The sequence below is a fragment of the Verticillium dahliae genome, genomic scaffold, assembly GCF_000150675.1.
Source record: "Verticillium dahliae VdLs.17 supercont1.19 genomic scaffold, whole genome shotgun sequence".
Taxonomy (NCBI): Eukaryota; Fungi; Ascomycota; class Sordariomycetes; order Glomerellales; family Plectosphaerellaceae; genus Verticillium; species Verticillium dahliae.
The window spans coordinates 572,234-598,969 of record NW_009276939.1 but is presented as its reverse complement, the minus strand read 5'-3'; the positions used below and the strand labels follow the sequence as shown (position 1 = coordinate 598,969).

Genomic DNA, 26,736 nt, shown 5'->3' with positions numbered 1-26,736 from the left:
TTCGTGCATGATCAGCCATCCTTGCAAGCTCAAGGGACGCTGGAATCTTGCATCCCAACTCCAGTTGTATCCCTGCTGGTAAATCACCCCTTCCGCTGCCTCCCCACACTTGTCAGATGGCCCCCAGGCCTCCTGAGCTCCCACTGTCCGTAGCGTCACCTGTAGCAGGGCCATCTGCTAGCAGAGCCCCGTAGACCCAAAAGCAACGGGTGCGAGGGACTGCCTGCTGCAAGGGAGGGGCGCTCCTGGTACGCGGTACGGGTTATTGGTGCCTCTGGCATATGTATGAGCGGCAGAGAGAGAGAAAAAAAAGCAAGCCCCAAGTCCAACCGCTGGAACATCCCGAGTGGATCTGGATCGCCACACTTCAACAGCGAGCTTGCCTCCACAAGAAAGGGCCGACCCTTGGGAGACATGCAACATCTGTCCGTCTACTTCATCCGCATTCCTGCTGTCTTCTACCCAGTGGCAGAACCTAAACAAAATCAGCGACAAGTCTGACTTTCCTGAGCCCTGTCTGCTTCCCTTCTTTCTCTACTCTCCCTCTTCATCCTGTTAGGCAACCGGCTTCCATTCCATCCTCCCACGCACCACCCGCGGGACCTGGCATGTCGTCAGAGAACTGTTTCTAACGAACCCAGACCTACATTGTGCGAACAGGTTCACAGGATACCGGCACGCGAACGAATCTGCAGCTCCACCGTCGCTGAGCTGCGAACACCCCATCGAGAGCGTTTGTCCCCCGATCTATGATTGGATCTCGTCAGCGAGGAACTTCGGCTCCCTTCAACGGGTGAGTGCGTGATCCCCTTCCACTATCCGTGCTGCAGCTACGTGGCCATGAACCCTCCGTGCGCAGGGCAGAGTCTTCCTGCGTTGGAATATCTGCTGCACTGCAAGGTGGGCTGGGTGCCTGGAACATCCGGCTGACACATTCCACAAGATCAACACGTCGGGCTTACAGCCCTCTCTAACGCGCGAGGACCACGCTGGAGACATTCTCAGATCTCCTTACACCCTCCTCAGCCAACGGGCTTCCTTGGTTTGCTTCATCACACGGCATCCAATGACAGCCAACACTCGCTGAGGCCCCAGCCGCAGAGCATCTCTCATCAAAGAAACCTCATCTGGGTTTAAGAGCATTCTACTCCAAGATCCCAACCACCTTCGGATCCTGATCTCCCTCGCCTGCCACCCCGATTCGGTTCAGCGCGTGTCTTCCAGATACCTCACCATTCCTCCCTCGCCGCTGGGACCGAAACTATCTCAACGCCACTCATGAACTAGCCACCAGGAATTCTCGACCTGCTGTCTCGCGCAGCATTCCATTGATATCCACCGGCGTTGAGCCCTTTTTACTGCCGCTGTTTCGACCCTCTACAACATCCACAGCATTGTCCTCAGACGTCTTGCTAGTCTCTCTTCCCCGTTGTCTCTCCCACAAAATAACTCCACAAGGCCTTAGTCGCGGACCACTCCCGAAACAAGTGGACTGCACTTCCCCCGATCCTACTCCAAGCTTTCCCATCTTCTCCATCTTGACAGCTTGAATGTCGGCAGCAGCGAAATTTGAGTGCGCTCCCTACAAGCCTTTCGAGGTAAGTCATGACGGACATCCGGTTTCTCGTCTTCACCTCTGGAGGCAGGCTAACCAATGTGCAGCCCGACTACCACCCCCAAAGGCCAATCATTGTTGGCGAAGAGGGGCTCGAGTCGCCTGAGACGGTGACGCTCAAGTACGAAGAAGCAGTCGCCAGAGCGAACGGAGACCTTCGCGGTGGTTCTCCGCAAGAGGGTCTCCTCCCCATGTCCCAATACGGGAAGCCTCAGCCGACCCCGCTTCATGGTGCGTTGATGGGCAGTCTACCGCGGGAATCAAGCCCAACTGACATGATGAAAGGGTATGACTCTGGCCGGGAGTATCAGGACGGCGCATACCAGGCTTATGGTGCGCCTACCTACCATGGCCAGCACCACGACGGCAGCGCGCAGCTGAGCGCCAGCCAGCTCAACCAGGGAGCGTTCGCTGCCAACAGCGCCGTCGGGCAATACATGTCTGTCGGACCTACCGTCGTGTCATGCCAACCCAGCACGGGTATGGCCGGTACGAAGGTCATGGCAAAGGTGTCTTCGCAGGATGACTTGCTCGCAATGACATCGCCCATGCCTTACCTCTATCTTGTCTTCGGCACGCACAAGGTGCTTGCAGAGAATGTCAAGGACAGCCGTGACGGCAGCGGCTGCACGCTGACCTTTACGGCAGAGGCACCAGACATTATGGTCACAGGCTGCCAAGGACCCAACGTGCCTTTGACACTTCTGATCGAAGCAGCGAACGGAGAAGAAGTCTCGCGCACAGCGGCCAGCACGTTTGCCTATCACGATGCGTCGCTCGCAGGTGCGGGTGCCAACCCCGACGAGATCACGAGGAAGCTGTCCAAGTCACCTGAACAGCACCAGAGGTCGCCCAGGTCAGCAACAACACAGCTGGGCTACGATTCAACTACAAATGCCTACAACTTCGCAACTGCACCTCCCCAGCCATCTCAGTCGCCGTACGAACCCACATTCCCCCAGGACAACAACATGCTCAGCACATATCGCAGCGCTTCCTTTACGGAGCAGCACTTTCCTCGTGCCGCGCCGCCGCCTCTGCGGCCGCCCATGGCTGGCTGGCAGCAGACGTATGGACGGACTGCGGGTCCCCCCATGACACACACGCATATTTCGCGTCCCAGTCTGACACCGCTGCCGATGCCCACGCCTACGACACCGACACTGGTTCGTACGACTTCGCTGCAGACCTCTCCGGGCAGCAGCCAGGGTCCGGCGTACCCCAACTGGGGATCCAGCTCGTATTCCAACAAGGCGGTTCTGAACATCATGGGCAAGCTCGACAACATGGCCGAGAACTGGACCCCGGACGAATGGTCCAACCGTCGCCGCATTGTCATGTTCAACAAGAAGCAGACGGGTTCGACACTCACAACAACCTTTCGCGCCGTGAACGTGAACGAACGGCCGCCCAACTCTGTGTGTATCAGCTGCATCTGGTGGGCTGAGAAGAACGAATGCTTTGTGACGTCGGTCGATACAATCTACTTGCTGGAGCAGCTCGTCGTCGCACCGAACCGGTTTTCAGTGGAGGAGAAGAACCGCATCAGGCGTAATCTTGAAGGATTTCGCCCACAGACCGTCAGCAAGGCGAAGAGCGACTCGGAGGAGTTCTTCAAGATTATCATGGCTTTCCCCAACCCGAAGCCGCGAAACATTGAAAAGGACGTCAAGGTGTTTCCCTGGAAGATCTTGGAGTCGGCGCTCAAGAAGATCATCGGAAAGTACAGCGCGAGTCCTTCGTCGACGCTGCCCACAGGGCAGATGCTGACGCCGGCACCCGTCAGTTCGTACCCGGCGCTGCCGACTCCGCCCGCGCCGACGGTGGCCTCTGATGGAGTCAACGTCTATGGTGTGCAGGCCCACATGCATCATCATGATACCTTGACCTCACCTCGATCTCTCTCGGGTAGCAACCACAATTGGCCTACCTATACGGGCGCCCCAACGCACTCTCGCGCTCTGTCACCAGCGCTCACGACAGGGTCGCCCCGTCAATCTTCCGGCCGGCTGTCGGGTCCACTCCCAGGCGTCTCTGCGTACGAATCGAGACCCATGGCACCGCACGCCTATCCCGGACCGAGCATGCATTCCTCCATCGTCCACCAGCCCACAGCACCAGCAGCACCCGGTCGCTGGGACCCGTCGGCGATGCCCTCGATGCACCCGCCGGCGACGTATGCTGAGCAGTACCAGCCGATCAGCGCACACCACGGTCCCAGCCACCCGCAGGTCTATAGTTCCAACGGGTACAACGACGGGGCGCAGCGGGCCTAGTAAGCTTCCGTCGCGCCGCGCCGTTGTCCCATGTTGAGCTTACTGGGGAGGTGCGACATCTCACGGAGCCTTGTGATGGCAAGTGAGTCAGAGAACGAACGCTGATGCTCGCGTGAGCCTGAGCACCCACCAAGACGACGGCACGACAAGGTCGCAAGAGTAAGGTCTGGCCGTTCAAGGCTTGACGTTGCGAGAGAGTAAGGAGGGAGCCTGGGAGGGGGTTCGAGATGGCAGCGGTGTGAGTGGGCGAGTCAGCTGGTTGAGGCGCAAGCCAATGGGAATGCGTCCTCGACCTCCACCACGTCCCGATATAGCAGTCACCAGCCCTCGCTGCCCGCCCTCCATCATCACCACCATCGCCGCCGCTCGTTTCGCTCCCATCTTGTCGCCACGGCCACCCTTGTCTCTCGGATCGTATCTGGTACTGCATATCGAATGCTCCACAAGTTGTTTACATTGTCAGAAGAACCCTGGCTCAACCATGGTCTCCAAGCATGGACCGTCCTAGGCCCGCCACACACCCCTCCCCCATCAACTGCCGCCATTCGATACAACAACCTTGCGCTTGAGGCATGCGTATGCACAATCCGCCGATCTGTTCAGATCCGACTCGTTCCGGGCGCAGCAGACTTGCTCCGATGGCCATTGGATAGGCCGGTTCTCCAATCATGGGCTCCATGGGTTGGGGTTGCCGCTGCAGGTGGGATGATCTGGTGATCTCCCCAAAGGAGGGGGTCTTCTGGTTGGACGGACCCCCTCTTTACCTCTCTCTCCTCCTGCAGCACCAGTCCGGCAGTGCCCATCATCTGCGTCAATCACCCGCCCACTGCATGCTCCAGGGCCATCGCATGGTGCGGATGGCTGGCTCCCCCCCCCCCTCCTTGCACAACGGCCTAGGCCTAGTATCGCCACGGGATCAACGTCTACCATGATCAGATTTTCGTTGCGCGACGCGTCGACCCTCGGGGGTTCAAATACTCCTTGTTTCTTTCCCACGCCATCATTTCATCGTCATGGAAACCTCGAAAGATTCACACGTCGGCCGTGTTCTGTCCTGCGTGCAGCACACTGACCCGTGCGCATCCCACCTCGCTATCAGCATTGCGACCCCCATGGCGTGGGTTTACCGCGACATTTCATCACATGGCGCAGCACACGAGGCGGACTATTGTTGGACTTTGTGACCATGTCAAAATGTCCTTGCGCTGTCTAGACTCTCTATTTGCGTGGTGTCCTGCCATTTTCTCCTTCTTGAATGTCATGCCCTATCTCTGCAATCCTTTTCTCTTTCTCTCATTCCTCTTGGAGGCTACTTTGGGCATATTTACAGCTTGTTCTTACACGGAATGGCGCGTGGCGGTTTGATGGATTAGGATAGACGATTGACGGGCTCTACGGGGATGAGGACGTTTCATGAGTGAAGGGTTCTGGAGACACGGAAGGATGAGACGGCGGGCGGGAAGCGGAAAGCGGGAAGCGGATGGATTGTTCCTGGGTCTGCGTACTGGTTCGGGCTTGCGTTTTGATTTGCACATAGCATTATACCCTTCTTTTATCTCCCCAATACTCCTCTCAACCGGATCTGAGGCTCAGGCCGGTCTGTCCATGTCGGAATACGAGGTAGAGAGCCTCTAATCATAATACGATCATTACCAACGCTCCCGCTTGCTATCGTTGCTGTTTCGCCGCTGGTGTATGCTTTCCCACCGTTGCCCTACCCCATCAGATGCACGCCTCACATGCGATCTGAGGCATCCTGGGTATCTGATAAGGTTGCTGGCATCCGTGGTGGACCTACCACGCCCATGATGGTTGGTCAAGTTCCACCTCATGTCTCAGGGGTGCGAGCTACGTTGGCTTGACGGCGTGAACATCCGCGGGCAGGGGCCGATGAAGTAGTCGATACGTAGAAAGGGGGTCGTCAGACAAAAACCAAAGACGCCCAACTATCTCTCCACAAGCAGACGAGAACCCGTGATAGAAACGCAGAACTCGGTCGCGATGCCCATGCTCAGCCAGCCGCTGGCAACGGGCGGCGCGCCCCGCTTACCCCTGAGCCGTGAACGCCGCGGACGGCACAACCAGTAGAACGCGCGCTGCCCCCCTTCTCAGACAAAGAAAAAAGGGTGGCGTTCAGCGTCAGCAGGAGGGCTGTTACAGCGAGGAGGAGAAGAAAAGCTGCTGGCGGATGACCGCTCGCTGTCGTCGGCGCTGTCTGTTTCGCGATGCGACAGTATACCTCGTCGAGGCTCGCCCCTGACCGGCAAATGACTGACCCCATCAACACCCCTTGATCTACAGCGTTGGAACACTTGTATAAGACGATGCGGCCCCGGGGATGTGAGCACGGGGATTCGATCTGTTCACAGGAAGAGGGGACACGCACGGCACGAGCGAGAGCCCAAGATACTGAGGACATCACCTCCCTCGCCCCCTCGCCCGCATTCCCGCCTCCGCCGATCCCAGCCCCCCTCATCTTCTGGCCTTGACACGAGACAAGAAGAAAGCCACGCAATGGATGTCCACAACGTCAATATCATCGCCGTCGCCTTGGGCGCCCTCGCCGTCATCATCCTCTCAGCCGCCTCCATTCTCTTCTGCACAGTCTTCAGTCGAGCCCCGAGCCGCCAGCAGCCCATGGTCAGCCGGCCACGGCTCAAGCAGCCAATGCTGTGGCTGCGACCCGTCTCCCCGCTGTCGCAGATGGGGGATCTGCCGCCGCCGCCGAACCGGCCGCGTGCGACGTCGAGCGTGTACAGCCGTGACGACAATGGGGTGAGAAATACGGTGTTTTTCGCAGTCTGAGCGCCGTCTGGTTGAAGATTGATCACGGGAGAGGGCAACACTTTTTTGATGCTGGCGTTTACTTCGAGAATTCAGGAAAAGGGACTTTCGATCCGTTGGAATACAAAGACTTTATGACCTCATGCAGACAGAAATCCAGAAAAAAAGCACAAATCGTCACCGCTTTGCTCATGTTGCGGAAGATGCGTATGCTGTGCATGTGTCAGCCCGTCGCCGAACTGAATCGCACTCTCTTTCGTGGGCGTTCCTCCTCGTCTGTCTCCTCATCCTCGCACTCCTCTTCAACGTTCTCTTGAGGTGACGCATCCACCTCGTCAGATTCTGCGAGCTCATCGTCGTCCGTCTCATCGTAGTCCTCCTCCTCCTCACGCCCCCGTTTCGTACGTGGCAAATAGCCGCCCTCGCGCGTGGCGAGGGCCCTGGCCATCCTGGCGTTGATATCAAGAGCGGCTAGTCTGGTAGCCTCCTCCTCGGCCCCATCTCCGTCGTCCGGCCCATCCTCAATGTCGGCATCGAGCATGGCCATGGGGATCTCCAATCCCCTGGCTGGTGCCCCATGACCACCAGAGATGACTGGAGGCTGCGCCTTCAGCCACCTGTCAAACCTTTCCTTCTGTTTCTTCCGCTTCCTGTTACGCTTGCGCTCGCCATCCGACTCTTCGACATCGTCCTCGGCGTCTGGCGCGGGGTCGGGATCGGCGTGGGTGCCGTATGCTTCAGCAATAGTGTCCCTCGTTACACCGAACGACGCATAGAAGCGAGTGGCATAGCTGCGCGCCACCTGGGGCCTCAGCGTGGTATTGCCCGACCCATGCTGCATATGAATGGTCGTGTGGTCGCTCCATCCTGCTTGGCCTTGGCTATTTGAAAGCATGCTGGCGCTGGTGTAGGTGAACTTGAAGATAGAGCCGCCCATCGGCTGCATCTGAAAGCCCATGTGCGTGACAAGCTTGCACCAGTCGTGCCACGTGATGCCGCCAGTTTCGTGGCCAAACGTGCGCTCTACCGTCAGCCAGTCGGTTTGAGTGAGCCTCGTGCGCGCTCTGGCCCTGTAAATCTCATGCTCTTGGTGGCTTTGGCTCGTGGACGGCCGGAAACGTCCTGGTGCATGCCTTCCGGCGCCACCGTACCGTTCCATGATCCATCGCTTGTTGGCCGACTCGATCGTCTCCTTGGCCGCAATGACAGCAGCTGGCAGGGGCGCAGGCTCTGCTGGCGCAGGCTCGTCCGCCTCTCTTGGCTTGAGCGTGGAGATTTTACCGCAAATCTGCGTGACCCTGAAATGCTCCCACTTTTGCCGCTCCGTCGTGGCCGGGTCAGACTTTCCGTCGATGATGGCCTGCTTCATCTGCTCGGGTGTCTGGAACTTCTCCGGAAACCGCATCCTTTCTAAGCCGTCGGCATAAGCGGGGGCGATGCGTGTGCGGCGAAGCCATTTGTCAATATCGTCCCAAAACGACTGCAAGGTTTTGCGAGCCTCGGCGATCATCACTGGAGGTTTATCGTCGTCGGCGTATTTTACCCCGAGAAGCCATTGGACATCTCGCATGGTATCTGCCCCAACATGACTTTCGAAATCGAAGTTGTCCAAGTTTCTGAAGAAGTAGAGATGTCTTGAGTCTTTGAGCAGCGTATTGTACTGCTGAGAACTGAGGCGAAGGGGGTGGATCATTTCCATGATGCGGCTCCATCTCAAAACATGGTGCAGAGTATTCGCAAGACCCCTGGTATTTTGGCTCTCAAAGTAGCCACGCTCCGACATGTCTCCCACGTTGTTGGCCATCTCGTGGATGACACGCCACATGCCGATGAATCCAGCAGCCTCTCCGTCTCCGTGGTTGAGCAGCTGCAAATCGTCGACCAGGGCCTGCTCGTCTCGCTGGAGCGCACCGGTGTTGCGTGAGAAACGATGTTCAAAAGGAAGAAAAGTAGTAGGAAGTGCCCACGGGGTCATGTGTGACATCCCAACGGCAGCTCTCGACTCCCACTCTCCATTGCAAGTCTCGCGTTGGAAGTTCTGCCTAATCCAAGGTGACGAGTGAAGCAAACCATCATCCACAAGCAGCGTTTTGAGAATCTCCGCAAATCGTCGCAGGTGTGCGAGTAGAGAATTCCACGACACACGCGATTTAGGGCCTGGCAGTGGATCGGCCAGGAAGTCAAACTTCTTGTTTAACTCGAGACAATCTTTTGACGTGGCATCCGCGAAGTCTTGGAACAGTAAATGAATCGCATGGGATATCTCGAGTCGGTAGATCATGGCCCTGATACCTCGCCTCAGCACGTCGTTGATGAGACTCTTCTTGGCGTCAATATCAGTGCTTGTGATGTGGCCCAGTACGCGTACTACCCGATCACCATCATCCGTGGCGTCAATCTTTGTAAGCTCGCCACCAGCAGGGGCTTCAGAAGAGACTCTGGCGACAGCAGCAGCGCTGTCATCACCGGCACCGGCACCACCGCGCTTCTTCCTTGCCCTTTCCCTCAGCTTTCTATTCCTCTTCGCTTCCCACGAGGCTGCGGCGGCTGCATTCTCTGGTACGCCGCCGGGGTGTGCCTCCATCACAGCGGCAAAGAATTTCCTGAATACGATTGGATTATGCCTGAGCTCGGCTAAGGCGCGGTAGAGGGAGAGGGAATAGTCTCTAAACGCGGCAGCTCGCGAAGTGGGCGAAGCCCCTACCGGTCGATAATCAGGGTCATCCCAGGTAAGCCAACCTAGCCTTTTGGTAGCGAAACGTCTCAGGTAGACATCGTCCAGTATAATCAAGCTCAGCACGCGCTCTTGAGTGTCGGGGGTGAAGTGTCCAGGTTCAATAAGCGATGCTTGCTCGGCCTCATTCGCAAAGGGATCTATGCTCATCAGCGGCTTCAACATCTTCATTGGCCATTCGTTCGATAACGCCAATTTTTCCAGAAGAGACGGGACTAGGTTTTCCATGAAGCGAGAAATCACTCCTTGACACTGGAGAATAAGGAGGCCCTCGCCCCAAGGATATATGAGGCCGCTGTCACGCAGGGCAGCGAAGCGAGGATCTCGAAGCTCTTTAGGGCCCGGATCAATAATGTTGAGACCATGCCAGTGCACCCGAGTATCAGTCGTGAACGTTTGGGTACTGATCTCTTCGAGGCTGGTCCAATACTTGGTACCAATTTTGTAATTCGGGAACCCCATAAACCATCCATCTCGATACGGTGGCACGACGAGATGTGTTGAGCGAGCAGGGTGGGATGCGGCCCAGTCTGCTCGACTCAAGTCGTATGGCTGCGCAGTAGACCGATCCATGATGGCCTTCCAGAGCGTGTGTCGATTGAGGAGATGCTTTGTGTGAAGCCACGGGATGGTGAGTGCGAGCATGTTGCGAGCGACAAAGTCGTTATATGTCTGTGGCTCCTTGACCTTGACATCAAGCAGCGGCCGTGTCCAGCTAACCTTGTCTACTTTCTGGCTGCTGCTGCTGCTGCTGAGATCCGCTTCTGCCTTGCAATCATGTCGAACGGTGCCTCGCCAGTGACTCAGGTAATCGCGGTACCCTTCGGGAGCGTCTTCGGTGATCGAAGTCTGACCAAACAGTGGTGCGTAGAGAGGCATGTTCTTGGTCTTATCCCAGGCATTGGACAGCAACGTGGAAATGTCGTGGTCGGGAAGGACTTGTTCGTTGGCCAGGATGTAGATGAGGAGATCCCCATCTCGTCTGATGTTTTCGTTCAGAGGCTGAAAGGCGTTCCAAACCTCGTCCCTCCAAGTCTTCCCCAATGCTCGAGCCTTCCTCTCGTCGATGATCTCAGGCATTCTATACACGGTGCCGTAGCCAAGCTTTCCCAGGAAGGCCGGTACATCTTTGTGTCGCCACGGGTGCTGCGGATCGTCGGCGATACCCCAAGGGCCATCTCTGAACGATTCAGGTGCCCACCCAGTCTTATCCATAGCGGTCATGGTCAACAGAGCTTTGCGCTCCTCTTCGGTCATGACATTGAACTGGCGAGAGGTCCCGAGAGAGGGCGCATCGAAGAGGGGATCCATGGCGAAGTGAGTGATGGTGATAAAATTGGAGCCAGGATGACAGCGGGCGGTCGTCTAGGCGGGAAAGTGGTGGAGGTGCCGTAAGTCAAGGTTGAGAGCCCATTGATGGGCATGTAGAGCGCTTTACATGATGTGCGATATGTTCGTTCTTCCCTGCATCCGTATTATTGGGCGGAGCGCACTCATCGAGGGAACAAAGAGTGACATTCCGAGGGCTTCAGGGCTTTGTTGCAGTCGAAAGCAACCGGCTGGATTGTTCTTTGTTTTGACGACAATCATGGAGATGGAGACGATCCCACGAGGAACATCCTCTTGTCGTCTTCACCAGGTCCCGTCATGCGCGTGCGAAGACCAAGTCTGATCTGACGCCGTTCGCTTTTGGGCCTCCTCTCAGACTTGGTCTCTGACATTGACCAAGGCTTTGCCATTATCGACAGGAGGCCACGGCATCGCCTGCCATGGTGGCAGACAAGAATAGGTATGCTGAGATGGACCGAAGTACGGGAAAAGTTATCGATGAGATGACAATGCAGGTCGCAAGGTCGGCGCGTCGTCGACTTTAAGACACTGTTCAACCGGGCATGTTGAAAGTTGAAACATGTTCTTGATGATTCAGCACGTCTCGGTCAATTCGGTCAAGGGCAGGAGTTCGAGCTCCGAAAGCACTAGAGACTCGTAGCGGATACGACGACGGCGGCTTGGTGGCGCACCTAGCGTCAGGGTGCCCTTGTTCTGGTGGAGTTCAGGTGCGTCTTTGTCTGTAGCAGAGGGGCGGCGTGCATTAGGTTGTCCCGCTGTATCTCTAACCGCCGGTACAGTCGGACGATCAACGAGTTGAACACGAGGATGAGTCGATGGGTGATGGTATGTATTATGTGCCCGTTGAGGATGAGATAGATTCAAGCGATGGAATGGCTTCATGGGCAGGAGGACTTGGTCGGGTGGTTAAGGTACATAGGGGCAGGCTCAATAGACGCAACATTGGCCACTCACCGAAAGGTACCTGAGGTTAGGTAGGTGCTTGGATGATTAGTGACCTCGTATCTTTGACGGCGGGCGCACCGCAGCCATGGCGCAGCAGAGGGTACAGCACATCAAGGCGCTAACAGTGGCTTAAGTGGCCAGCGGGCATCCTGTTGGTGACGCGAGAGCGAAATCTCCTGCCGCCAAGGCCGTGGACCATCACCAGCCGTGTTTCCTTCCTCTCGGCTCCTGCATTTGTCTGTCAGTTCCGTCACTCATTTTTCCCTTTCTTCATCGACCTGCATATTGAGCGCATTCAATATATTGCGCGTCCACTCGTTCATCGCCAGTTCCCCCATCCAGCGACATCCGTCCAGCCTGCTCGATCTGGTGCGCCCCCCCCTTACGACGCCGACATTCATTACCTTGTGCCGCATTTCGACGCTGCTACAATCTCGAGCAGCAGCACCCCTTATTCACCGTCGTCTGCGCGCCGTTTCGAAGCGACAGTCTTTTTTCTCTCTTGATTTGCTATCCACAACACCCGACAAACTGCCCGCCATGATCGCCCGGGCTGTCGGTCTGCTGGCGCTGCTCCCGCTACTGCCGCTGTCGACAGCGCAGAGCAGCTCGAACAAGCGTGGCCTCTGCTTCATCGCCGAGACGGACTTCCCCAGCGACCACAAGACTTGGATGCAAGATGGCTCCGAAATTTCCTGGTACTACAACTATGGGTTTCGGCCGAGCCCGACATTCGCAGACTACACGCAGGAGCAGCTCGAGTACGTGCCCATGATGTGGGGTGTCGACCACAACGACCTCAACAAGACGGAGTTCAAGGACGCCGTCATCCGCATGATCGACGACGAGGGCCGCAACATCACGCGCGTGCTGGGCTTCAACGAGCCCGACATGGGATTCCAGTACGGCGGCAGCGACACGCCGCCCGCCCTCGCCGCCCGCGCCTGGGTCGCCAACTTTATCCCGCTCCAGGAGAGGGGCATCAAGGTCGGCCTGCCCGCCATGACGGGTCAGCCCTACGGCCTGCAGTGGCTGCACCAGTTCCTGGGCAACTGCTCCGACTTGATCAGCGTCGGCGAGGACACGAAGAAGAACTGCACGTACGACTTTCTGCCCGTCCATTGGTACGACAATTTTGAGGGACTGGCGAGCCACATTGGCGAACGCATTGAGAAGTATGTTCCACCCAACCACGAGGAAGAGCGCACGGTCACGAATGCATGTTAACAGGTGTCCTGCAGCTTCCCCAATACCAGCATCTGGGTCACCGAGTATGCCTATGCGCACCAGGACCTGCGGCCGACGGAGCAATTTTACAACACGACGAGCGATTACTTTGAGCGCGTTCCGGACATTGGGCTCTACTCGTACTACGGCGCGTTCCGTTCTGCGGCCAGCAACGTCGGCCCCAACGTGCCGTTCCTCAACAATGCTGGTGAGCTGACGGACATTGGCTCCTGGTACCTTGGGTTCCAGGCGAAAGGTGTCAAGCCGCAGAGCGCGGCTGGTGTGGCTCGGGTGTCTCTGGGCATGATGGCAGCCAGCGTCGTGTCTGCGATGTGGCTGCTTGGTGCGTAGTGCGGCGGCATGCAGAAGATGTGGCAGCATGCAAAAGATGTGTATTTGAGCACATACTACTAATGTTTTCACGATAGACCTTTGGGACCCAATCAGGCGTTTTTTTTTTTTTGTTTATGGTTTTTGGTTGAGATGGATGGACTGTACATTAGGCCAGTTGGATATTCTTTTCTTTGGAAATATTACCAGTAGGGCTCTTGGATGGATGCACTGGTAAACTCAGAATCCAGGTGTGATTTCGCCTGGCACTCACTGCGACACTGCGATACTGCCACATTGCACCTCGGCCATGTAACGCCAGGGCATTCCAGCGTGCAGAGGTTTGGCGCGCGCAGAGACGGGAAGATCTGATCGGGTATCGACCGTGTCTCGCTCACGACCCTTGCCTTTGGGGCCGGGCTCGTTCGGCTTAGTCACCTGATGGATGTGGGGGGAGAAGGAGGGGTGGGCCGCCCCTCCCCGTCTCCTTAGGTCCTACCTTAGTCATGGCTATTCATACCCCAGGCTGCGGCTGCCCTTGGATGCCTCGGCTCATGGGCTGCGGCAAACCCCATCCAGACGCCCCCAGCTGCAAACGCCGCCAGACGTCGATTCGACTCCCGAGGCGTGCCACCGTCAGGCCTTGGCCCCCTCTCGACGATGTCACGGCTTCTTATTGAAACGTTCTCCCCATCTCTTGCCTCCTTTCTTTCCCTTCTCCTTCACTCCTCCTGCTCCCTCTCCTAACCTGTCATCTTCCCTCCATCAACCGCCGTCCATATCATCATCCACATCACCGTCAGCACCATGGAACGCATCTCCTCCATCGTGAAGCACCTGAACCCGGGCTCGGCCCTGAACCAGATGTACGTCTTTTTCTTCTTTCTCCTTCTTGTCAACCCCCGATTGATGCTCACCCCCCCTCCCTCTCCCGGCTCTCAGCTGACAGACCCAAAGCCAGGCCAAGAACCCCGATGATGTGGTCATCACCCTCGCTGCGCGTACACCCCTGACCAAGGCTCGCAAAGGTGGTTTCAAGGACACATCGCTCGAGTACATAATCTTTGCGCTCCTCGACCAGGTTCGCGAGCGCTCCAACCTCGACCCGGCTCTCGTGGAGGACATTCGCATGGGCAATGTTTGTCTCTCGCCCCTCTTTCTCTCTACCCATATCCTTCTATCTTGCTTCTCCCCGCAGCCTGGCATCAGCGTACTGACGAATGGCGTGAAAACAGGTCTCCGACGGCAAGGCCGCTTACAAGCTCCGCGCCGCGGCCCTCGCCGCCGGCTTCCCCAACACATCGGCGGCGTCGTCGGTGAACCGGTTCTGCTCGTCAGGCCTGCAGGCGACGGCGGACATTGCGCACGCCATTGCGCAGGGGTCGATCGCCGTGGGCATCGCGATGGGCGCCGAGTCCATGTCGATCGGCGGCGACGCGCTCGACCAGCCGTTCGACGAGGCCGTGACGTCGCGCTCGCAGGAGTCGGCCGACTGCATGCAGCCGATGGGCTGGACGTCGGAGAACGTGGCGCGCGACTTTGGCGTGACGCGCGAGCAGATGGACGCATTTGCCGCCGAGTCGTTCCAGCGCGCCGAGCGCGCGCAAAAGGAGGGCCTCACGGCCGACGAGATTGTGCCCATCACGACCAAGGTCAAGGCCGCCGACGGCACCGAGCAGACGGTCACGCTGACGCGCGACGAGGGCATCCGCCCCGGCACGACGGCCGCGTCCCTCGCCAAGGTCCGCGCCGCCTTCCCCCAGTGGGGCGAGACGTCGACCGGCGGCAACTCGAGCCAGGTCACCGACGGCGCCGCCGCCCTCGTCCTCATGAAGCGCTCGACGGCCGTCGCACTCGGCCAGCCCATCCTCGCCAAGTACGTCGCCTCGACCGTCGCCGGCCTCGCGCCCCGCATCATGGGCATTGGCCCTTCGATCGCCATCCCCAAGCTGCTGAGCCAGGTCGGCGTCTCGGCCGCCGATGTCGACGTCTTCGAGGTCAACGAGGCCTTTGCCTCCATGGCCGTCTACTGCCGCGACAAGCTCGAGCTCGACTGGGCCAAGATGAACCCCCGCGGCGGCGCCATTGCCCTCGGCCACCCCCTCGGCGCCACCGGCGCCCGCCAGGTCGTCACCGGCCTCAGCGAGCTGCGCAGACGCAAGGGCAAGGTCCTCGTCGTGAGCATGTGCATCGGCACCGGCATGGGCATGGCCGGCATGTTCGTCAACGAGGTCTTGTAACCAAAGTGTAGGAAGCCGCCAAAGGGAATGTGAAAATAAAAACTAGCCTTGTTCTTTTCCAAGTATGCATCTACTCTGAGTGAATTCATGTGCCTGCTCGAAGCCATTTCTCTTTTTTGCGTCCTCAGCCTCGCCAACGGGAAAACATCCAGCTCGTCCAATGCCCGCCCCCTCCTCAACCTTCTGACAAGACTCGTCATGCCGAAATCATGGGAACACTGTGTACTTACAAATCACCCCCTTGCCCCATCTAGTGCTGTTTCTGTAGTCAAACCACCCACTCCAAACATGCATGCTATGCCCAAAATTGAAAGAAACGCCGATCGATGCTTTTCGACCACACAATGACTGCGCTCCCCCCGCCCCCCTCACGCGCACGTAAACGCCCACTAGGCATTGGTTGCGCTCTCCTCAAACTCGGTCATCTTGAGCGCCTCCTGCACGTCGGCCACAAACTGGCCCTCGCCGCCGACGAGCTCGACAATGCCCGACTGCCGCATGAGCCGCCAGATGTGGTGCTTCTTGTTGCCGGGGCCGCGGCTGAAGAAGACGCGGACGGTCCTCTCGCGGTAGCTCTCGACAATCTCCTTGAGGACCTGGGTGCCGGAGCCGTCCATTGACGTGACGCCGTGAATGTCAAAGATGATGTTGCGGTTGTTCTCCTCGTGGCGGAGGCGTGGCAGCGCCGGGTGCGCCATGTTGGTGCCGTAGAGCTCGAGCCTGCGCAGCCGGTTCTTGAGCTGGCCCGTGTTGGCAAAGGTCATGGGCTCGGCAATCTTGACGATGAGGCAGCCCTCGAAGAACTCGAGTCGCTCGGGGTCGGCCTCTGCGTTTTCGAAGCGGTGCGTGCCCGGGATGCGGCCAAGAATCTGGATACGAGGGCGCGTCGAGTGTCGAATAACTTGGAGCACCGAGAGGCCGACACCGATGGCCATGCCAACCGTGAGGGAGTAGAAGATGGTGGCCAGGAAGATGATGGCCATGAGGCCGAGCTCGCTCCAGCCCCGGATGCCGAGGAAGAACGCGATGTCATGGGGAGCCTCTTCAAGAAGCGACCATGCCACGACCGTGATCATGGCCGAGAGGACGGGTTTCTGTAGGGGTCAGCGCACGGCACACATGGCGACAAACAAGAGAGAACTCACCGGTAGGTAGTACAAATAGGGTAGCAGGAAGAAAATGGCAAACAGGGCAATGCCGCTGAGGAAGACGGAACTCATGGGGCTCTTGCCGCCGGTCGAACCATTCAGCTTGCTTCGCGCGTAGCCGCCAAACGCAGGCAGACTCATGAAGCAGGCGCCCATGACGTTGGCCGCACCGAGGGCGACAAGCTCGCGGTTGGGGCTGAGCTGCATGCCCTGGATGCTGTCTGAACCACCAAGACTCTTTGCGGCAACCGAGGACTCGAAGAAGCCGAGAAGCGCGATAAGGAACGACGTACTCATGCCCTCGCGAATGTGCTTCATATGGGAAAGCTGGAACGGCCAGCGGAAGGTGAAGAGGTGACCGGACGCCGCCTCAACGGTGCCGAGGACTTCAACACCCTTGCCCTCCCAGCCGAGCTGCCACGACAGGATGATGGAGACGACAACGACGAAGAACCGGTCGGGCAGGTAGGCCACACCGGGGTAGCGGGGCTGGAGCCGCTTCTTCATCTCGCGCAGGACCATCATAATGGTGAAACTGACAGCAGCCACCAAGAAGGTCAACTTGTGCGTGCGGCCGAGGTTCTTAATCATAAAGTCAATCTTGTCGACGCTGCTGCCGTGGCCAACACCCTGCTCATCCGCATAGCGACTGAGACCAAGCTCAGGGATGAGTTGGTCTACAAAGATGACGAAGCCAATGGCCGAGATGAAGCCGCGCAGAAATGGCCGGCTGAGCACACTGTCAAGGAATCCCAGACGAGCGATGCCGGCGAGCAGAATGGTGGCACCCGCCATACCAGCGACGATGCCACAAATCTGCGCCTGCAGCACGTCGTCGTCGTCATCATCGCCCGTGCCCAGACTACTCTTGACAACCGTACCGACGAGTAGCGAGCCGGCGGCTTCCGGACCGACAATCATCTGCGGGCAGCTGCCGAGCATGGCGTAGATCAGGGGGTTGATGACGTAGGCGTAGAGGCCGTTGATGGGCGGGACGTGGGCCAGGTTCTCGGCGAGCGACAAGACCATGGGCAGGTAGACGGAGGCGACGGTCAGGGAGGCGACGAAATCGCCTTTGAGGTAGGACCACTTGTACTGGGGCATCCACTGCAGGAAGGGAAAGTAATAGGACAGATACATGCGCGTGTTGGCCTTGAAGCCGGCCTCGGCAGCGAGGCGGTCCGAGTTTGTGATGCTCCTCGACATGACAGACTTGTGCCAGCTCTTCCTCCAGTCTTCGCTGCCCGTGATCGAGTTGATCACCTTGTCAAGGCCGCCGCGCTGGGAGGCGTTGGAGGCCGTGTCATTCTCGTAGCTGTTGAAGCTCGTCACGGGGCTCGATGGCCTTGGGGAGAAGGTGCCATGGCCGCCATGGCCCTCGTTGATGTTGTCGCGTAGGACCGAGTGGAGGAGGCCTGTCGACTCAGTGTGCTGGGGAGGAGGCGGTCGAGAAGGAGCGCTTGGTCCGGGCTGGGGCGCTTCGGTCGAAGGCGAGGCAGGCGCGTCGTCGCCGTCGTTGCTGGAGGCCCCCGCTGCCCGGTTGTCTTCGTGAATGGAGGAGTTTCTGGAGGCAGCGTTGTACGTGTTTCGCAAGCCGCTAGGGTTGGCGGGTCGATGGGCCGCCATGGTCGGTAGGACGGCGAAGGGGAGAGCGCGAGGCGCGAAGCCTGGATGGGGGCCGCTTTGTCGGGAGTCAGGCCGCGGCAAGATGCATCAACTGTTGTGACAGGCCAGATAGGTCGAGTGTGCTGCTGAAAGCCTTGCTGCTACGGTAAGGTATACGATGCTGAGCGATGCGATGCTCTCGAAGGGCGTGGGGGCTAGCCTGTTGGTTGAGAAATGGCAGGCTGAAAGATGGACAATGGGCAGTCGGTTGTACTATGCCATGCTCATGCTTGTCCTGATGATGTTTCGTCAACCCGTGCGCTCCAAATGGGGATTGAGTATTGGCCAGTGGACGAAGGGGAGGTAAAAAATTTGTCGAGCACGCAGAAAAGGGGGCCAAAGACCAGAGAGGTCACTTGCATTCCGCGTGTTAAGCATAAGAGGAGGCAGAAAGGCAGAAGGAGAGGCGAGGCAAGCTGGAGGGAGCTGGTGGGAGGCTGACATCACGGTCAGTGCTCGGCATTGGTCAGAGCGACTGTTTGGGGGGGCTTCGATTGGGTGCCGGGTACCGAGAAGGACCCCAAGTTTGGGCCATTGGGGTCATTTGGGCCATTTGGGGGGGTCCTTACGTGATCTTTAGCTTCTCGTCGACGCCTTTCTCCTCTGACTCTGACTTTCTGCTGAGGCACATTACTGACAAGAATGGCATCACGTAACGCCTCGCTCTTTTCGTCCTTGAGATGCCTGTCTGAAGGACTCTATTAGGTCATCCAAATCACATTTCCTTCGTGTGGCGACTCTTACCCTGCTTGTCTTCAATCGAGATGCTTCCCTAGGTACCTAGGTCCCTTAGGTACCTACCTCGGTAGGTAGGTCGGTAGGGACCATGCTCCTCCATTGACTTCTTCACTGGATCATACATATCGTGATCCATGGCCCCGTTCTTTCACAGGTCAAGCTCGTCTCATTGTCGCTCATCCCCCAACAATCACCCATCCTTCCACAGCAACACCACAAATCGTCCACCTTCGCCCTTACCACTGTCGCGCACCCGACTGCGCCGGCCGACCATCGGCGACCCGTGTGGGGGGCGGACCGGCCCTCGACCCTGGGGCCCTTCGGCCTGACCCTCGCCTTGGCCCCACGATGTGACCATGTGTCGCCGCGTCGGCTTCCCTAGGTCGCATCCCTCCATCACCGTCGGGGGCTGCATGGTCCTCCGCATAACTGGTGCCCTTCGAGCCCATCATGGCCACTTCGGATGCCGATTCTCTTGGCTCATAGGCCAGTCCTCGCCAGATTCAGCCCCTCCTGTCGCCTTGTCGTGATTGGTGCCCTGACCATTGTCAAAGACATCACATAGGGCCGGCGCTTCTGGCCGCCAATCCTCTCCCTCGGGTCCCAGGTGCCTCATCACTATCACGAAACTATCGCTCCGTAACGTCAGGCTCGGAAGCCCCATCTTACACTCTCCTTCGCTGCGTGATCTCGAACGATCGACCGGTTGGCCTTTTCGGACCCCCCCCCCGGCCCCTGCTGACAGAACAGCCCATCCATGCAGACCTGCGGGCACTCGTCACCGTGCGGCGTGCACCACGTCCCAATATGAAGCCCGCAGACCAACAGCATGACCGATCTGCAGGCCATCTCCAATCGAGCAAAGAAAAAACTGCCACGATGCCTTCCCCTCTCCCTTCTGTCTCTCTTTCGACCCGGATGAATGACTGGGATGTACCCCGCCGTGGCCAGATCGTGATGTGGGCGAATCATGCCTAGGCCTAGCTTCGGGGAGGGGGGGGGGGGAGAAAAGGGGCTGCTCGTGATTCACGAGATGCGGCCTATATGCAAGTGGTTATCCTGCTGCTGCTGCTTCTTTACCCGGTCCTCCTGCCTCGAGCTTCGATTGATTTCGAGCCTGCCTTTGCCCTCCTTCAGTGTTGCCTATAAGATACCTAGGACCTGCCTCGCTCTTTCCCTTCCTTGCTGCCCTCACTTCAACCAAGTCAATCTCTGTCACCCATATCCCCAGCAGCTACCGACCTTCATCAGCCGTTAAGCCCATCAAACAAACCCAGAAACAAAGTTGACAGGTAGTCGCCCCTTCATCAAGAACCCCCAAGTCAACATGTTCTAACACACCCAGCAGCCTTGAATCACACCGCCGCCATGCGCTCCGCCGTCCACCTCCTCCTCGGCGTCGTCTCTGCCCTCGCCCTCCTCGCCTCAGCCTCCCCCATCAACACCTCACTCAACCCCAGCACCCTCGCCCGCCGCGCCCTCGACTACCAGCACCCCGTCTACACAGCCGGCGGCCGCTTCGAGTACTGCGGCGAGGTAGCCGTCACCCCGACCCCGGACACCTCGTCCGCCGCCCCCCTCGCCGCCGACTGCAGCCTCATCGCCGACGACGTCGGTGCGCGCCAGGGCGCCTACACGTTTGCGGCCGCCGACTTCAAGCACGACGGCTGGGCCTGGGTCGCCGCCAAGGGTACCTGCACGTTTGCCGTCCGCTTCGACACAGCGGCGGCGCGGACGAAGCTGCTCGTCGGCACCAATGACGTGAGGTTCTACATCAGTTCGTCGTCGTGGCTGGCCAAGAACGGCAGGCTTGGTGTCAAGGCGGGAGTCACTTGCTTCAACGGCGAGGGACAGAAAGGCATCACCTGGGGGTTGATCAGGACGCCTAAACCCGTTTAGGGGGTTGTGTGCGAGGGGACTGAGCTTTTTTCAATTTTTGAGAGGGCAGGCGTTAAGGTTATGACTGTCATACAGGTGCTCTCATAGAACAGAGTACAGGTGATTTGAGGCGACAACAATGTCAAGCAGACCCAGAAAGGCCCAGGTGGCGGGCCCAGGTGGCCGAGACGGCTATCTTCGCTGGACCAGAGAGATTGAGGATGCCGTTAAGCTTGGCCTGTAGTGGTTAAGGAACATAACCATGTCATGGTTCGTTGAGGAATTCATTATGTCTCCAGCATTCCCGCCTCCAGCCGTCGATGTTGCGTCTCCTCCCTCACCCCTTTCGCTATGGCGAAAGGCTCTCATTGTCGCATCGCCGTGTTGCCGTACCGCATTGATCTATCTGTAGTTTCTCGGGGCATCCAACGCCATCCATGCTCCTTAGCATGCGATCGATTCACTTGCCAGAATGGTGTTCCCAGGTCGCTTCAGCACGGGCTGTGGGCGATGTCGCCAGCGAAAACTAAAGGTGGGGGTCTTCGACGGTGATGCGGCCAACAGTCATCTCTTTAGGTGTACATGCTCTCGTGAGAGCTTTCAGAATAAGCAGCTAACTACCTGATTTGAAAGTGCGATGGGAAGAAACCAACATGTCAACGATGTAGGGTGTATGGCAAACCTTGCCCAGGCTACACCGACACCTTTCACTTTCGAGTTGGTCTAACGAAGACCGACTTTGAGGTAGCGCCCGGTAACGCACTCACCTCATCAGTATCCGGGAGGAATGAACGGGGAGGGGTCCCCAAACCTTTGACTCGACAATGCTCTGAACGTAGCGAGAATACTGCGCTATCTCTGCTTTCTCAAAGTCGCAGTGAAGTCATCTATCGCTCGCCAGACCTACCAGACGACGAAATATCACTTTGCTACTTTGTCAAACGCTTCGTGTCACCTGACGACGCCGACGGGGTTTCTGGCCACCTTAGTTTCCTCCCCGCCCTCTACGATCATGCAAGTCGTGGTGTTCTTGAAACAGCCACCATGAGTGTTGCTCATTACGCAGCTTTCAACCGTCATAGAAGCGAGAGGTTCCGACTGCAATCGTACAGATATCACAGTCGCACCAATAAGATGTTGCAGGAAGCAATGCAAATAGAAGGCTTTGCGACGGATGACAAGATCGTTACAACCATCTTACTCATGTGCATGCTCAAGGTAAGTGGAGTCCGTGCCAGAAGTGCAGATGGGCATTCTCGCCCCTGGTAAGGACATTGCTGACATATGGTAGGACATCAGCGGCGAAGGATCTGGCAACTCCCAGGATCATGCACCCGGGCTCTTCTACCTCTTGGAACAAAGGGGGACGGACCAGATCATCTCCAAAATAGGTGCTCAGTTGTTCCTCCTGGCTCATCTGAGACTGGTGTGTAGTCATTTCTCACAGCTCAACTGGATAGTCGTCATAGTTAAGGTAACATGGATTGATTGGTAGCAAACCTACTCATTTCTGAACGAGGACGACAGATACAGCGACCCTGGAGCAATAAAATCATTGCTAGGCATGTTTGACCCTCTCATCCGGGCAATGTCTATGATGTCCAGAGTATTGTCGCTCAGGAACACTCTGACGCGCATACGAATGTCTTTCGAGGCACTGGAGGATTTCGCCCGTTGGGATGCCGAAGCCGGTGCGTACTGGGAACAAAGCTTTGTCGGTCGTACCGTTCCGACCATGCTAGGCCAAGTTGCATCTGGCATGACATCCTACGATGCTGATATGGCTTGTATCATCATCTTGATCCGATCTCCGCGCCTGATACTCCTACTAACCATGCTTCTGTGTTACGGTAAAACGCAAACCGGCCCTGTTGCATGCCGCAGTACGCAAGAAGACAGCGCTGCTTGGGAAGCATGCGTCTCATTCTTGGAGGATGATGTTCGGAAGACCATCGACGACATCCTCCACAGCGTACCGTATATACTAGGGGATCTTTCTTCAGATGGACAGCCGGCTTCAATGCCGCATGACGGAGCTAGTGCCTTCATTATTGTTCAATCCATAAGACTCGTCGCCTACTGCGCGTACAGCACGCCAGATCAGCTTTAGAAAGCTCAGAGCATACTCATCAGGATTGATACGACAATCGGGATCAGATCAGCCCTAGGGTGGGAAGAAGGTGGCACAGCCAAGATATCCAACTAGATCGCCGAGCAAGAATTCCTGCGTTCCATGATTTCTGCTCGTCCAAAGGATCTGATGTTAGGGAGCGATGTGCCAATTGCTCCTACATACTGTAATCTCGGTCAAGCTGAGGTGGATTGGGGCTTGGGAGAGACAGTCTGAAATCTTTGCATTAGAGTCGACCGTCCATCACCGCCCACTCATCTATTGCTACGAGTTGATGACATGCTGAGGCTTCAGGTTGTACAAGAGATTGCCAGCTTTTCTAGCTGGTTGATGCTTCCGTCCTACATCACCTTTGTTGCCCTACAGTCAATCTTTCCGCCAGCATCAATGACCCCCGCTCGATGATAATGCGTCCTCGACCTCAGATATGGGTCCAACTTCCAGTAGTTCACCTCCATCTTCCTTGCTATTTCGACTCTCCGCCCATCAATTCTCTTTGCCTCATCTGAACCCGCCTCATGACGACCCCACTCGGCCGTGGATTTCTCGAATTGACAAATAAGATCATCGTGCTCGGCTTGGATTTTGGAACGCTTCTCCTCGTCGTTCAATCGCTCGTTTTCTCCCACAACAGGTTCGATGTATTTGTACTCCCACGAGTCGTTCCCGCCGTACGACTTTTGCAAATTCTCTGGAGGTATGTACTTTGACAGACCCGTCTTACCGCTGGTGAAGGTAATTTTCGACGCAACGACGGGGTCAAGCCAGTGCTTGATGACACTCCAGATCCCTATGATTAGGTTTAGTGGGTGTCCGTGGATATGAAACATCGCATCGCTTACCCCAGAAGACGAACGGCGCATTGTGCACCAGAACCAGTCCAAGGGACTCGGGATACCTAGCCTCAAAGACCTGGACGAGGAACTGTACAACATGAAAGTCCATGTTACGAAGGCCAAAGCCGCTCAAGTCAAAGACGAAACACGTCTTGTCGTTCGGAGCCTTGACCATCAGGCTGATGGTCTCCACGTTGTGAAGAACAAACGCCTCCATTGCTGCTGCGGACTGAAGACTGGGGTTGTGCAGTCGAGCCTTGACAATGTACACGGGGCGGCCTTCCAGATCTGAGCCTCTCACGTAGCTCTTTCCCGACCGGTACTGCGCGAGAAAGTTCTTCTCATCCTCAGAGGGCGATGTGATCAACGCGACGGATTCGCCTTTCCTGACAATCTCTTCATCCATTCGTCGCTCGTGACGCCAATCGATTGTCGCTATAAGCATTTCCACGGCCTTCTCGACGTCCCACTTTCGCGCACGGAGAAATCGCAGGACAATGGCGTCTGGGTGATGTTGGCGCACGGAGCCCCAGAAGCGCTCACGGAAGACTTTTGGTGATGTGCCCGTGAACTGATGGTCCTGGCTGACGTCTGACGGCGGGTCATCATGAGGCGAGTTCACTCCGCTGAGCTCGAGTAGAAGTTTCCAGGCTTCTTGCAATTTGCTCTGCTCGTCAGCGGTCAGGTGGCCGAGGGTTCCGGGCTCGACAGTCTGCGTCATCGTGGCTGTTCAAAATCGATATTACTGGACTATTGGGAAGGTTTAGGCGCGTGCGGTAGGGCGATATACTGATATACTTTCCAAGAAGGGAGAGAAGGATAATCAGGTTTGTATAAGGGAGAAGGCATCGTCGTCGCTTGTGAAACATGAGGCCGACTTTATGGGTACCATTTAGCCTTCGCACCCTGAGTCGCAAGCGCGGAGGAGGCTTCACTCAGAAAGTGGTTACTCATTGGGAAGAGGACCCCAATACGACGGGTCAGGTGAGGCGAGGAGGTGCTGAGCCCCAGCAATGCGGTACAGGTGGATTGGTCGAATCCAAGCATGGCCATCCCATAAATGCGCATGTGCGTACATGTGATGCATCTCGGCCGACAGATCACTCTAGTGGAGGATTGCTGACGTTTGTGAGTTTCAGCGGCCGCCCCAGCGAGTCAATAGCAGAAGGGGGGCAATCCAGTGCGAGGTTGCAGTTAGCTTGCAAACTAAACCTAATGGAGACGGTCTTTGCGACCTGCATATCATGATGGCCCCGAGTCAAGGTCTAGTCAGGTCAAAACATCTGCACCTTAAAGGAAATACCGAGGCAGCAACAGAGGAACTTTTGCGGTTTGGTTTTTAGCTAAATGTTGGCGCTGACCTGTACAAGTGCACCTGAAACCGCGCGAGGCAGGTTTCCGAAGAATGGCCCCCGGCCGCATCATGGTCAAGCGGATTTACTTCATGTTGAATGTGTGATTTCTTCCAATGGACTTGACAGGGCTTTGGCGCTTCTCGCATGAAGGCTGAAGCATCTTTGGTGACCAAATACATCAACGAATGGATCCACATAAGTAGCCATGGGAACGACGACTTTCAGACTGCTTGAGAGCCGGCATTGATATGATGAATCAACTTCGCACCTTAGGCGGCGGATCATCCAGACCCAAACTCACCACGAACTTTGCCGTTCCCTTGTTTTCTACTCGTTAATCATCATGAACGTCGTATTCAGCTTGTTCAGCTTTCCTATGCTCACACTGTTGGCAGGGACGGAGACATTTCTGGGTGTCAAGGTGCTATAGTGCCTCACTAATCTACAGAGTCGTTTGATCTTTACCACTGTTGTCGTTTTCATGAACTATGGGGCTGGACTTCTTCTGGTTGCTCCTATACCCGCGTTTTCTAAGCCCCCTGCGGCACATTTTAGGTCCCAGAGTCAGTCAACATTTTGTTCGCAGCAGCTACGAACCTTGCTCACTGATATTGGGAAAGGCGTTCTTCAGCGATACCCTTCGAGCCATAATTGTCAAAGATGGACCCTCAGGGGACCACTTGCTCCGACTGGCGAAAAAGTATCCAGCACAAGACATGATCATGCTCAGCGTCGCTGGAACCGAAGTATTCGTCACCAACCCTCGGCTTCTCGCCAACGTGCTGGTCAACAAATGTTACGATTTCACCAAGCCAAACAAGATCAGCTCATTCCTGCGGCACATCCTTGGCGACGGGCTCATCATCGTGGAAGGAGATACATAAGTTTCTCCGCAAGAACACCATGCCTGCTTTCCAATTCCGGCATATCAAGAATTTGTATCCAATGATGTGGACCAAAGCTGAGGATTTGGTGAGCGCCCTCACCCAGGAAATTGCTCCAGATCCCATCGACGCAGGGCAAGACTCTGCGGTTGTGGGTCTGACATTCTGGGCCAGCAAAGTCACGCTTGACATTATCGGCGTTGCCGGTTTGGGTCACGACATGAATACTATCGAGAAGTCCGACGATCCGCTTCATAAAATATACACGAAACTCCTCGATCCAACTCCCGAGAAATTGGTTTACTCAATGCTTGGCTTAGATTTTGGCATGAGATTTGTGAGGTTGTTGCCCTGGAAGCTCAATGCCATGGTTATACAGGCGGCGAACGCATTGCATTCGGTTTGCACGCAAATGATCGAAGAAAAAAAGATCGCAATCCAGGAGAAACTCGACGACCATCAGCCACTAAAGTCAGACTTAGCACTAAATTTGGGAGTATCGTATGTTGTTTGCATGTGTTATAGCAACAGGCCGGCTTCTGCCTGTCTGGGCGGTTAAGTGGCTTCCTGGGGCTATTTGAAAGAATGACGGGAGATCTC

The 26,736-nt window shown here is 56.8% G+C and overlaps 9 protein-coding genes across 9 annotated transcripts; 6 read left to right on the top strand and 3 right to left on the bottom strand.

Annotated features, from left to right (window-relative positions):
• Window positions 1-1,550: 1,550 nt before the first annotated feature.
• VDAG_08253 (Acr1) lies at window positions 1,551-4,054 on the top strand (the record flags this gene model as incomplete). Its single annotated transcript, XM_009657630.1, has 4 exons — window positions 1,551-1,598; window positions 1,663-1,846; window positions 1,901-3,890; window positions 4,009-4,054. 4 exons carry the CDS (start codon window positions 1,551-1,553, stop codon window positions 4,052-4,054), a joined length of 2,268 nt encoding a protein of 755 aa, XP_009655925.1.
• Window positions 4,055-6,898: 2,844 nt separating this feature from the next.
• On the bottom strand, window positions 6,899-10,720 carry VDAG_08252 (uncharacterized protein; the record flags this gene model as incomplete). The annotated part of the gene is made up of 1 exon (XM_009657629.1): window positions 6,899-10,720. One exon carries the CDS (start codon window positions 10,718-10,720, stop codon window positions 6,899-6,901), a length of 3,822 nt encoding a protein of 1,273 aa, XP_009655924.1.
• A 1,524-nt stretch (window positions 10,721-12,244) lies between these two features.
• On the top strand, window positions 12,245-13,345 carry VDAG_08251 (uncharacterized protein; the record flags this gene model as incomplete). Its single annotated transcript, XM_009657628.1, has 3 exons — window positions 12,245-12,879; window positions 12,946-13,213; window positions 13,283-13,345. The coding sequence occupies 3 exons, from the start codon at window positions 12,245-12,247 to the stop codon at window positions 13,343-13,345; spliced, it is 966 nt and encodes a 321-aa protein (XP_009655923.1).
• A 723-nt stretch (window positions 13,346-14,068) lies between these two features.
• On the top strand, window positions 14,069-15,501 carry VDAG_08250 (3-ketoacyl-CoA thiolase; the record flags this gene model as incomplete). Its single annotated transcript, XM_009657627.1, has 3 exons — window positions 14,069-14,127; window positions 14,219-14,399; window positions 14,497-15,501. The coding sequence occupies 3 exons, from the start codon at window positions 14,069-14,071 to the stop codon at window positions 15,499-15,501; spliced, it is 1,245 nt and encodes a 414-aa protein (XP_009655922.1).
• A 389-nt stretch (window positions 15,502-15,890) lies between these two features.
• On the bottom strand, window positions 15,891-18,275 carry VDAG_08249 (sulfate transporter 4.1; the record flags this gene model as incomplete). Its single annotated transcript, XM_009657626.1, has 2 exons — window positions 15,891-16,595; window positions 16,647-18,275. The coding sequence occupies 2 exons, from the start codon at window positions 18,273-18,275 to the stop codon at window positions 15,891-15,893; spliced, it is 2,334 nt and encodes a 777-aa protein (XP_009655921.1).
• A 1,883-nt stretch (window positions 18,276-20,158) lies between these two features.
• Window positions 20,159-20,976, top strand: VDAG_08248 (uncharacterized protein). The gene is made up of 2 exons (XM_009657625.1): window positions 20,159-20,344; window positions 20,401-20,976. The coding sequence occupies exon 2, from the start codon at window positions 20,421-20,423 to the stop codon at window positions 20,949-20,951; it is 531 nt and encodes a 176-aa protein (XP_009655920.1). The 5' UTR covers window positions 20,159-20,344; window positions 20,401-20,420; the 3' UTR covers window positions 20,952-20,976.
• A 998-nt stretch (window positions 20,977-21,974) lies between these two features.
• VDAG_08247 (uncharacterized protein) lies at window positions 21,975-23,040 on the top strand (the record flags this gene model as incomplete). Its single annotated transcript, XM_009657624.1, has 3 exons — window positions 21,975-22,148; window positions 22,222-22,356; window positions 22,426-23,040. The coding sequence occupies 3 exons, from the start codon at window positions 21,975-21,977 to the stop codon at window positions 23,038-23,040; spliced, it is 924 nt and encodes a 307-aa protein (XP_009655919.1).
• A 362-nt stretch (window positions 23,041-23,402) lies between these two features.
• VDAG_08246 (phosphatidylinositol transfer protein CSR1) lies at window positions 23,403-24,618 on the bottom strand (the record flags this gene model as incomplete). The annotated part of the gene is made up of 2 exons (XM_009657623.1): window positions 23,403-23,851; window positions 23,904-24,618. The coding sequence occupies 2 exons, from the start codon at window positions 24,616-24,618 to the stop codon at window positions 23,403-23,405; spliced, it is 1,164 nt and encodes a 387-aa protein (XP_009655918.1).
• Window positions 24,619-25,974: 1,356 nt separating this feature from the next.
• On the top strand, window positions 25,975-26,136 carry VDAG_08245 (cytochrome P450; the record flags this gene model as incomplete). The annotated part of the gene is made up of 1 exon (XM_009657622.1): window positions 25,975-26,136. One exon carries the CDS (start codon window positions 25,975-25,977, stop codon window positions 26,134-26,136), a length of 162 nt encoding a protein of 53 aa, XP_009655917.1.
• Window positions 26,137-26,736: the final 600 nt, after the last annotated feature.